The sequence below is a fragment of the Linepithema humile genome, chromosome 4, assembly GCF_040581485.1.
Source record: "Linepithema humile isolate Giens D197 chromosome 4, Lhum_UNIL_v1.0, whole genome shotgun sequence".
Lineage (NCBI taxonomy): Eukaryota > Metazoa > Arthropoda > Insecta > Hymenoptera > Formicidae > Linepithema > Linepithema humile.
Window position 1 is genome coordinate 571,157 of NC_090131.1, and position 12,026 is coordinate 583,182.

Genomic DNA, 12,026 nt, shown 5'->3' on the forward strand with positions numbered 1-12,026 from the left:
CGTACACGAGCGCGTAGTACGTTTGCCAAGCCGCAAATGTGTCGTCGTTTCGGAAAAATCTTGGCCGCCAGCCTGCACTTCTCGCCGATATTTATCGCGGTCAAATACCATTAATGCGAAACTGCCCACGCGGTATTTAACACTTTGCTGCTATCGATAATTTACGCGGAAGTATCTCAAAATGCTAAAAAGAGTCCTAAGCGATTGAAAATCGAATTTAAATGTAATTCACACATCGATTATTTGTCGAATCATATTTCTCTTATTGTTCATAAGAGCTATCCATACCTTTTGTACTTTTCAGCGATTAAAAATAAATAAAAAAAAATGATTTTGATGAAAAGAGATTCCTTAGCACACGCGTTCCACGTGTCATCTCCACCGCGAGGTGAGGTGTTGATGAAATTAGTGTCGGACGGTCGGGATTTCCGGTCAGGATAGTATGCACGTAAACGGAGGGGCGGGAGGGAAAGGGATCGCCGTACGAAGCGAATACGAAGGCGACAAAACGCGGTGTGCGCCCTGGCAATGCCACCCTGGCCTCCTCTCGATATGTCTGCTGGTGACGTTTCCATATATCATCGGAGCACCGCCACCTTTCCCGAACACCCCACTACGTCCTCGCGCTACCCCTTCACGCTCTTCGCACGAGTACCAGCGAACTTGCCTCGAGTGCCTATCGGCATCCTGCTAATACACACCGCATCGCGGCTCACACGTGTCGACGAATGTGGATGTACGTGCCTACACATAGACGAATATCTTTGATTCGTAGGCAAACTCGGCGCGACGCTGAATACCCCAAACAATCGGCTGTGCAAAAGAGTTTTGTAATCAACAATGCGAGGACCGAAGCGAGTTAAGAAATGCTCCAATGATTGAAAGAGAAAATAAAATACATCTATTCAAATGTGTCCAATTTTACGCAAGTTGTTGCCGACTCAATGTCTCTCAATTTTCGCAATTGTCCGCTGCAGCTAATAATTCAAATTTGCAGTAAATAATTCAAATTTTTCTATAGCAAAAAATTAAATTAGCTTTTTGGATTTAAAACTTATAGTATTAACAACTTTCACTTCTTTCGTTAACGTTAGTGAATCCTAACGCGCTTCAGGTACTACGAAAACGGAGCTCTTCTAGACGACATGCCGGTGTACGGCAAAAGATCTACCAATCCGTGGAGCCATCACCATCAGCAGCAGCAGCAGCAGCAGCAGCAGCAGCAGCAACAACAGCAGCAGCAGCAGCCGACGGACTCGTCGTATTGCTGGTACCATCCGCTGCATTCTTCGGGTGGATCGATTCAAGGTCACGCGCACGGCCATGGCCACGGACCGAGCCCGATGCCGCCTAGCCTCGTGCAGATTAATCAGATAAACGCGTTCTCCACGCCGCATCATCTCAGCCAACAGCCGCAACAATCGATGAGTCACGGGCTGCAGACACCGAACGGTGGCAGCCTCGACGACGAGTGGAAGAACATCCACGTGATGCTCAACTGCATCCTTGGCATGGTCGAAAAGACGAAGAGAGCACTGGCGATCCTCCAGCGGCGGGGTTGTTCCAGTCCGGCGGCGGCCGCGGCACCTCCGCCGAGTGTGATCGCGGCGCAGAATGGCTCCAGTACCAACGGCAGCGGCAACAATCCCTCGTCAACCAATGGCGTGCAGGTCGAATCGTCCACCGGCGATCGGGATGGCAGTTTAAAGCGATTGTCCGGCGAGATCGTCGCGCAGACCATCAGGGCGACCGAGGACAGGGTCGCTGAGGTCAAACGAAGAGCCGGTCGGTGTTCTCGTTATACACGGTGTGGCTAAAAAGTTTCGAGGAAAGAATAATCGATCGAAGCCAAGAGTTTCAAGGTGTAAATCAATGAAAAAACACCAAGATTTTATGACAAGATGTGTCAAATGTCGTGGGAATTATATAAAACATTAAGAGTAAACCTTATAAATTTTTTTTAAATTTAGTCTCAGAACTTTTTAGCCACTCTACATTTTATTAAATCTTTTGACTGTCTTGTATTGACTCAATATTGAAAGCTACTAGGATTCTAACCGGAAATTAATCTTATTAAAATTTCTAGAAGAAGCTGTGTTAGAAGTGAAAAGGGCCGCGGTAGCGGAAGTGCAACGCGCCGTGGCAGTTGCGGTCGCGGAATCGAGAGCGAACGAACGTTTGAGAGTTCACCGATTATTAGATCTTCCTCTGTCTCAAAGAAATCATGGAAGTCTCCGTCAGGGCTCATTCCTAAGGATTCACGGGAGTTCGAGTGCGGTAGAGACTAACGCTAGAAACGTGACGACGCCGACGACGACATCGAATTCGACGCCGTCCACTACAGAAGACGAGAAAGATGTCCATCTCACCAGCATGATGGGATCCGTAAGTGTAATCACATTTCTGTGTAAGAATATGTAATGTTTAAATTATTATATAATGAATAAATTCAGTTTATGTGACTGCGATAACGAGTAATTAATTTCTTCACTAAATTTTTCGCAAGTATCATCAATTTTTAATATAATATTTAAAATAAATGTCGTTCAAAATCTTAATTTTTGCATAAATTTTTATCTTTTGAGATTCTTCCACATTTTTAGATCTCCACTCTATTTTTCTCATTTTTTTTACAATGAACAATGTACAAAATAAAATTGATTTAGAATTAATTTTTTTAGATGCCTTTTATTCGATTATTAAATTTTTATACTGTTCAAAAATTAGTATTAAATTATTCAAGTAAGAGCAGAAACCTATCAAAGTAGAACTTTAATTAAATATTTTATTTATTTTCCAGAGTTGTTGGAATTGCGGCAGGCCCGCTCTAGAGACTTGCGGTGGTTGCGGAATTGCCCGGTATTGCGGCTCTTTTTGCCAGCATCGCGATTGGGAAGCCGGTCATCATGCGACTTGCAACAATCTTCCTCCGCGCGAACCACGAAGATCGGCCTCGCGTAGTCCGCCGAGGGTCGCCGCCACAAATCTTTCCGCGAGCATAAACGAGGTTGACGCCGCGTCGGTGGCGTCTACCGGCGTCTCAAAAGGAAAGTGACGTCGCGGTGCGAGGAATCTGGGCTACCGATCGGTCAAATCAATAGATTACGAATCGCGCTGATCGCGCGTTCGCGTGTTCCTACGAGTACTCTCTCTTGTAAAAAAATGGATGAATTAAAATGAACCGAGAGGAATTTGTCTCTTTGGTAAAATTGAACACGTTAAGCTTTGAAATTGAGGATTAATTTAAAATGTCGTTAAATCGTTAGAACTGAAACAATAAGAATAAAGCAGCAAACAACGAGTTTTAAAGTTATTCTGTAAGTTGAAAATTTAAACGCTCATATATGTTCACAAAATGAAATTCTGCTAATTCTTTTTAATTCATCTATTTTCTGCAAGGTCTTCACCGATCATACATCTTCTGCGTACTCTCACTATTGTGTGCTTTTCTTCCCACGAAACTAACCGGAAATTTTTTTTAATCTGGAAAAAATACGCGCGGACGAGAATCCAAGCAACTCAATATATCTATATATCAGAAAATTGATTATTCGCTTGTCAAGAAAAATAGTTGGAAAATGTTGGAAATAATCAATTATCCATTGAATAGATACTTCTGTAGTTTCAGTCAGACGATGATATATGATAAATAAAATTTATCAAAATTTAATCAATTAGAAAAATACAAATCTCCAACTGATGAATCTCAATTTTGACATCTCAGTAGTGTTTAAAATTATACTTAGCAATGAAACAGCACAAAAGTCCGGAAGACATTTGAAAGATTGAAGCATTTTCTGAAAGTGTCTGTTTGTATATAATACTTCGATAACTTAATATTTATTTTACATTATTGGCTGAAGTGGTTGATATAAAAAAAAAGCACGAGAACATACAGGAAAGCATGTGAACTTAGATAACTCGATTACATGTCTTGGGTGAAACGTCAAGTGTGATAAATGTGTTTTAGGACTTTATCAATTAATCACGTAAAATGAGCAACTGATTTCACGTCAAGTAGCGTAACCGACCAAATAGATGTTTGCGTTTTCCAAGTAGATAGCGCCGGCAAAATATGCACAGCACTGTCGTGAATGTACGCGTTTATCAGCATCAATCGTTCTCTTTTTTATCCTCTATCAAATTGCAGATTTTCAATGTTAGTAGAATTACACAAAACAATAGAAATAATGCGTGTCTTTAAACACTTTCTTCCTCGAACGAAAGAATAGATAATGAATTCGATCAGTGAATCGACGATGCGTGATTCGTATTATTCTGAATCGAGATTAGCGCAGTAAATAGTAGTATTACGAAAATAACTCTCTCATTAGCGTAAGCGTTTTCTCGTTTTCATCATTAGCAGATTGAATTTTTTTAATATAAACAAAGCGAAACAAAGCTGAAAAACGCACTCGTTTAATTAGCAAACTTTATGTGGATACAATTAAGAAAATGCATCTTCTTCTTTGATAAAAACTTGACGAAGCACAAAATTTATTGCTTTCGAAACCAGTTAACATATATATGATGGATAAAATTATATACGATTTGTTATACGAGTTAGTTTCTCTTCTTGTTAAACGATCGAGCAATATGTGTTCTCTCACATGGATGTAACTTTTTACTGTGATTCAATATTATATTGCAAAATATCGTTATGAAAATAATATGTATCGCGAGGTGAAATTGATATAAATAGTTACACGCACACATACATACACATACATACACGTATCACGCACAGCCACACATACATCAATGATTTGATTTTTTTTGCGTATTTAACACTCATCTCGATGTTTCTTACAAGAACGAATCACATCGATTTTGTCCTAGTCAATTGATAGATTTAACAATTGTTCGACTAATGTAACGAGAGTCGAATCCTTTACTTTGCGCGCACACCTCAGGCTATAATTAATAATTATATTATATTATATAACATACAATATAATTATTAATTATCACGTACATTTAAGTCTAGTCACGGGAAGATGAAGCGGATTTGTCGATCATACGCGTTAGCGGACTTTGCTCAAATCTAGACTATGAATTATTGTAATTTTTCCTAGGCATATTGCGTTGCGGGGATGTATGATGGATCCTATAAAATGTATTTATAAGTTAACAAAATATATGATTATTCTATGTCAGAACGTAAGAAACAATATCGGATATTTTCATTTTACCTCACGATTATATTAAGAAACATTAAATGATGAAATAATCAAATACACATCTAAATTTTGTTTATGTAATATCAAGGTTAAATATAAAGTACATTGCTTTTTAAGTATATATATATATATATATATATATATATATATATATATATATAATAAAATTTTTAATACTTATTTTTAATAATGCATCATAATATTTTTCCAAAAGATAAGAGATATTTGTATCCTTGTATCCTTTCTGTGTATCTTTCTTGCATTAAAATCTATTTTTCTATCATAAATTTATAAAAAAGAAAGATGTGTTCGACATTTTAGAGAAACAAAATACTAATTTTTTGTCAGTTATTTAATATATATATCAAAAGTAATATTATACCATAAACAATGGCATATTTTTGGAATTTTTATTTTTTTGTTTTTCCAATGATATCCGCGAATAACGCTCTGGTCTTCTCCTCTTTTCCTTGTGTTTCCGACCAGTCTTTCTTATTTCTCGCAAATAACGCAACATTCAGCTTGGTAAAGATAATCTGGCCCGATTTTGTGGATCTTAAAGATTCTCCAGCTGCGGCTAATTCCTCCATGATGAGGAGTTTTTGCTTCATATGCGCCGATGCCCACATTTTGTCCACGCATCTAGATCCATGCGTGCTTTTAGCTAACTCTGCCCAGATACCGTGTAACTTCTTGTATAACTTTTCTCTGCTCTTCTCACCGATGTATTTACTGTCCATGAAGGCATCTAGAATGCGACTGCCCTTTGGATCACCGAATAACCATAACAGTTCTTCATTGTCCATCTGCAATAGAGAGTTCACGATTTTGATGGGCTTGTTGAAATTCAATATAGCTTGTGTTATTAAACTTCCATGTAAATTAAGAATTGGTCGTGATTTATCCGAGGTTGATTCCAGTTGAGTCGGACTCTTCAAAGTAACAATACAACGCATGAGTTGTGCTTGATCTTCTGTAGACTTGTCACATTCCAACGACTTGATCATTGCATTAACAAATGCACCTTGTTTTGTTTGCAACCTCTTACATGCATTTCCAGCACTAATTAATATTCCAGTAAAACCTCGTTGCAAAATTCTTGGAAAATATTCTGAAATTTCGTCAAATATCTCTTCAAAGATTTCTTTGGTAACACAATAATCCATCAATCTTTGCACACTGAAATTTGAACTTTGTGCAAATTTTTGTGTCAAACATAAAAGTTCCAATTTTCCAGCAAAAAATATTTTATATAACTTCTTGAAAGTTTTTGGCTGTGCCACCATTAAACAAGCTTCTAATAACCTGACACAACTCTCTGTGGCAAATACATTAGTTATAAAATGTTCATCTTCTTTCGATTTAAAACAAGCGATTATAATTTTCTTGATGATAGTTTTTGTTAAATCTAGATCAACATCTTTCAACGAATATAAGACACACTGTACTAAGCCAGAAGTAATGTCTTTCTGTGCAAAGTCACGAAACAGTGGCCATTTCTGTAGTTGATTGCAACTTTGTATCAGTAGATCTTTATACTCCTGTATCACAGGACGCCTTTTTGCAAGGCACGGTACAATAAATTTCTTTTTATCTTCATTATCAGACTTTCCAATTAATCCTGCTAGACATTCTACGACTGTCCGCAATACATGGTTAGCGTAAGTGTCAAACGCAAATTCTTCAATATTATTCAAAAAATATTTACTTAGCTTCAGGACAATGGCATTGTAAGATTTCACTTCAGATGGTTTAACTTCAATAGTATAAGTATCAAGTTTATCTTCTATGACAACAGCATTGTAAGATTTCACTTCAGATTTAACTTCAATAGTATAAGTATCAAGTTTATCTTCTATGACCAATTTATCAGTTTTTTCTAATTTTGGTGTGATTGTTTTATCTTTCACAAGCTCATTAATGGTAGATGTAGGAATTCTGTTGCCTCTGTCAGCGCAGACCACTATTATTTCTTGCAAGACATGACTCGCAAATTTGTCGCTGCTCAATTGTCTTAGAGAGACTTCGAATGCTTGAACCAATGTCTGAATGGCCTCCAAGCTAGCATGCTCCAGCAGAGATTCCATGACACGAGATCCAACTTGATTACGCGCGCATTCAGCTTCGCGACCTGTTATTTCCTGATATACGTTCTGCACAAACATTATCTTTTCTTCAGATGTGGAAAAATCTTTGCGCATTAGGTCGAGAATACGTATCAAGTATTGATAAGTATCTTGATCAAGATTGCTGCCGGTATCTCTCTGACGAGCAAATTTCTTCACCATCTGCGTGTGAGAACGCCTTTGTTTCCGTTTCTTCCCCACAGCTTCGTGAACTTCTGACATGTTTCTCGATTTGATAAATGTAGAAAAAGATTTAAAGAACCTAAAAGAGATACAATATTTAGAAAAATTAATTTACTTATATTTTAAACAAAGAAATGATTTAGAATGTTAAAATGAATAATTTTATCAACCCTTATACCTTATAATATATCAAAACATTTGTTAAGTTAGAACTTTAGAATATACATTTTCTTTAATGTGATGCATTGAAATCTTATATTTTAAGGAAAGAAAGAAATAAAATTCTATAATATAAGACAATTAATGATTGCAGTAAAGTTCTAGGTCTATCAAATGATATGATATAAGATTCTAAGGCTTAAAAATAAATAAAATATATTTTAACATACTATGTCACTTCTTTCTTTAGAATATAAGATTTCAATGCATCGCAGTAAAGTTCTAGGCCTACCAAATAATAAGATATATGATTCTAAGACAAAAAAATGAATAAAATGTACATTTTATTCGAAACAATTTCAATGTTTAAAATATAAAATTTTAATGCTAAACAATCAAAATCAGTATCACGTGAGTTGAAAAAATCTATAACAGATCAATCAAAATTAATAGAGTTGAATGAGACACTTACGTAGAACAATATACGCAATATACGTAATATACGCAATATACGCAATATACGCAATATACGCAATATACGCAATATACTCAATATATTCAATATCCTCAATATATACGAATCAAATTAGAAAACATCACGTCGACCACATGGCACGTTTCGTCTGCGACTACCTAACCAAACCTGACCAACCTAACTTGCTGGACCACTGACTCTTGCTTGCATTGCATGTGTTCTTACTTTTATACGCATGCGTTGAAGCCGACGGTATAGCGATGTGTAGAGTTGTAGAGTAATTCATAATTTTATTATGAGTAGTTAATTTTTTTCGGACCTTAAATTAGCTAAATATCACTGAAAATGACGCTATATCACTTCGGTAACTGTTTGGCATTGGTATATGTGCCATACTACTTAACTTACAAATATTCTGGCTTGTAAGTATCCAAGGAAGGATTTATTATGAAGATTCTCTAACCTAAATTTAGCAATATTGAATAAAATGTTTCTTACACTGACATTTTTAGATCAGAATATGGTGCTTTCTGGAAATGCATTCAGGCAGGTGGTATTTACATCTTTACACAACTCGTAAAAATGCTGGCACTTGCCACATTTTTTCCAACAGCTGACAATATTGGTGAAGAGGGTTTTGATGTGTTTGGAGTATGTATTATCAGATTTTTTTTCTTTGCAAACGTTAATACTTTATTATTACTTATTTTATTGGTTCAAAAATAAATATTACCATTGAAAAGTAAAAACATATTTTTAGGAATTTTTAAAGTCATCTATTGACTTAGCTGACTTGGTAGGAATTTTGCTGGTACTAAATAGCATTCCTGGGAAAGGCCATGCCAAGGTATTAACTGCTGGTATAGGATGGGCAGGAGCGGAAGTGCTACTTACAAGATTCTTACTGCTTTGGGTCGGAGCTCGTGGTGCTGAGTTTGATTGGAAATATATTCAAAAGAGTCTTGAATCAAATATCAATTTGGTAAGTATTTTTTGTCTACATTTTTTGTAATTATTTATCGTGAAAAATTGTAAGAGACTTTTTCTGTACTTATATGTGTTATTTATTTCTAACAGGTGCAACACATAGCAACTGCAACGTTGGTTTGGTTGTGGTCTCGACATGATTTACAACGTCGCTTAGTTCCTGTAGTAGTTAGTATGCTCATACTCACAGTGTACAGGTCACTTGTGCTGGACTTTCTTACATCGTTCTTATTAGCTGGCCCATGGTGGACACTTATTATTAAGGCCATTACTACTTTGTTCATAAGCGCAACAACATTACACATTTATGCAGGTCTCGCATATTCAATTGGAATTTTCTAAGCAACATATTTATTTTCCTATTTATTAATGTACAGTTGCATTGAAGAATGACTTCCATTCCATTTTCCAGTAATGTAATTATACATTAATAATATACGTGATACATATGTATATTCATAATACATGTGTATATTCACGATATATATAAATAAATGCTGTTATTTGTGTTATTTAATTTTATTGTTCTTTTATTTTGCTTAATTAAAAATCTCATTGCGATATATGAAAACTATGTATATACGGAAAGAGTCATTTCTATAAAGATAGTTGAAGTGGAATTTTGCAATAGATATGCTACGGTATATCTTTTGCAGTAAGAGAACTTTTTCAGAGATAATTAGTTCTCTATTTCTACTTGATTGATTCTTTCGATCAAAAATATAAATTGTGAAATTATTTTTTATTATATTGCTCTGTGTGACTGTGTGTACGCGCGCGCGCGCATGTGTGTGTGCTCTGTTACACAGAATCCTTAAATTTATTGTTAACCATCTATGATAGTCAATTCAATTCAAAATATTTCAATTTATATTCCCGTGCCGAATAATTTTTATTATCTCTATTCTTTACTTTAACGACACATCTCTATTGCGGTTAATGGACGGCAGTGACCGCAGGCCTGTATGTAGATATTTGTAGTGACAAAGTTATTTTAAAATAGAGCTCTCCAATGACAGGCCTTGATTGTTTCAGAGCTGAAGCTAAGCCAAAGCTAAAAGGGACGAACTATTTTTCCTCTCCTTTGTGCATAAATATCTTTTTGGAAGGAATTTAAAAGCTTAATTTTGATTAATTTCATGATAAATTCCCAACTATATCTTGTAATTTTCAATAATATACATCAAACTTATGTTCCAAATATGCAATAATATAAATTGATAAAGAAACTCGCGCGCATAGATAAAAGAAACAGATTTGTAATATTCGATACAACTTACTTTTAGTTTTATTACTCGTTTTAAATTACTTTATTTTCTTTAAATTCAGTATCAAGTTAAAATTTTCTAAAAATACATTCTCTTAGACTCTTCAAAGTTTAGCAAATCGTAGAAGATGTTACTTTAATTTATATAATACGTTATTGAATCATCCGAGTAAGTTGGAAAATCTTCCATCGTTAATTTGTACACTGCAAGTATATAAATTTTCCAGTTTTCCTTGTTTTGACATCATGCTGAATTAACGGTCGAATAAATCAATGATTCATGAGATTGTGAGATTTTGCGCAAGTGACTCAAGAATCTACTTAGGGACACGATAGTTCAGTTATACGGACCTGTCGAACATTCTTCAGATTAGTTCGATAAAACTTGATTGACAATGCTGGAATAAGATTGACCATTAACTAATATACATTATATCAATAAACTCTCATCAAGATTGACGAGAATACGTTCTAACAATAAGATCGATTTCGCCCAGCGATACTGTTCTGTATATCGATTCGCACTTTTATTGCATACAATTGATAGAATTTAATAAAATATTTAGAATTGATTTTTCTCTAACTAAAAATAAAATTTTTATATAAAACTTTATGAAGTTCTGCTATATATTAATGAATTATGTGAGAATTATGTAAGAACGAAAAGTTTGAACTTGTGATAGTAGTTTGATAATTTTGTTTTGTTATAATCTTTTAAATCATGTATGACCTCTATCACGCATCGGAGTAGTATTTATCACGTGTAGCAAGAGATATACATTTTGATGTGCTTTCTCCTTATCATCTAATAAGTTGAGCCTTTGACGTTTACTTACGTAATGGGTAAGTAGACATAAAAAAATGGGTAGGTGTAATTACAAAAATCGAATGTCTCATGGCGTCATTGTTTATGAATGTCTTATTATTGTAAACAAGTTTTACTGTCGTAATGTTTTGTTATCATAAGTATATTTTTTATCCATGGTTTCTTCATCTATCGGAAATTTCCTAATTTTATATAAATTTATAGAGCTGATGCGCTAGCGGATATTTACCTATTTTTTAATTATGTTTTTTATATACATATAAAACATAATAAAAATAAAAATTTAATATAATGAAAATACGAAGAGTATGAATTCATAATACAATTAATAATATTTGCAGGTGAAAGAGAGCGAAAATATGATTTCATCTTTTTTAAATGTCCTACTAGCTATCTTTCGGCCAGGTTTCTTTTTGTGTTAACGTCTTCGGAATGGGCACATTTATTTATAACTATTTCGCAAAGGATGCATATAGCAAAGGATTACTCTTGTAGTTTATACAAACATTGAATCGATAATTTCACGGGGGGTATTGCAAAAATAGCACATGCTGATATACACGTGTAGGTGGTATCACTTATATTTTAGTGTTCTAATATTACAATTCGCGGTGCTTACGTATAAGATTTTCTCAATAAGACTTATTTTTTTGTGGCTAATGTTATTTTGAAGCGACACCAAAACAGGTTCCAAAGTTCACGTTTTGTCTATACGAAGAGGCTGCTCCATATTGCCCGGGTACACGTGATGTAACCCAGCAGGTCAGGACATTAATGATCCGGCGTCACCTCATTTAACTCAGTGACGCCGAACGTGCGTGCG

The 12,026-nt window shown here is 35.1% G+C and overlaps 3 protein-coding genes across 3 annotated transcripts in view; 2 read left to right on the forward strand and 1 right to left on the reverse strand.

Annotated features, from left to right (window-relative positions):
* The window catches only part of nvy (CBFA2/RUNX1 partner transcriptional co-repressor nervy), a 32,992-nt gene extending 27,821 nt beyond the window's left edge, over nt 1–5,171 (forward strand). The window contains exons 6-8 of the mRNA XM_067352987.1: nt 1,115–1,785; nt 2,087–2,385; nt 2,801–5,171. Of these exons, the coding sequence (XP_067209088.1) occupies nt 1,115–1,785; nt 2,087–2,385; nt 2,801–3,055 (1,225 nt within the window). The 3' untranslated portion in view covers nt 3,056–5,171. The remainder of the gene's footprint in view (nt 1–1,114; nt 1,786–2,086; nt 2,386–2,800) is intronic.
* LOC105669198 (nucleolar protein 9) lies at nt 4,404–8,289 on the reverse strand. Its single transcript, XM_012362008.2, has 2 exons — nt 8,121–8,289; nt 4,404–7,568 (listed from the first exon to the last, which is right to left on the reverse strand). Exon 2 carries the CDS (start codon nt 7,526–7,528, stop codon nt 5,591–5,593), a length of 1,938 nt encoding a protein of 645 aa, XP_012217431.2. The 5' UTR covers nt 7,529–7,568; nt 8,121–8,289; the 3' UTR covers nt 4,404–5,590.
* A 49-nt stretch (nt 8,290–8,338) lies between these two features.
* LOC105669200 (BOS complex subunit TMEM147) lies at nt 8,339–9,627 on the forward strand. The gene is made up of 4 exons (XM_012362011.2): nt 8,339–8,545; nt 8,636–8,774; nt 8,884–9,105; nt 9,201–9,627. Exons 1-4 carry the CDS (start codon nt 8,469–8,471, stop codon nt 9,450–9,452), a joined length of 690 nt encoding a protein of 229 aa, XP_012217434.1. The 5' UTR covers nt 8,339–8,468; the 3' UTR covers nt 9,453–9,627.
* The last annotated feature ends 2,399 nt before the right edge of the window (nt 9,628–12,026 follow it).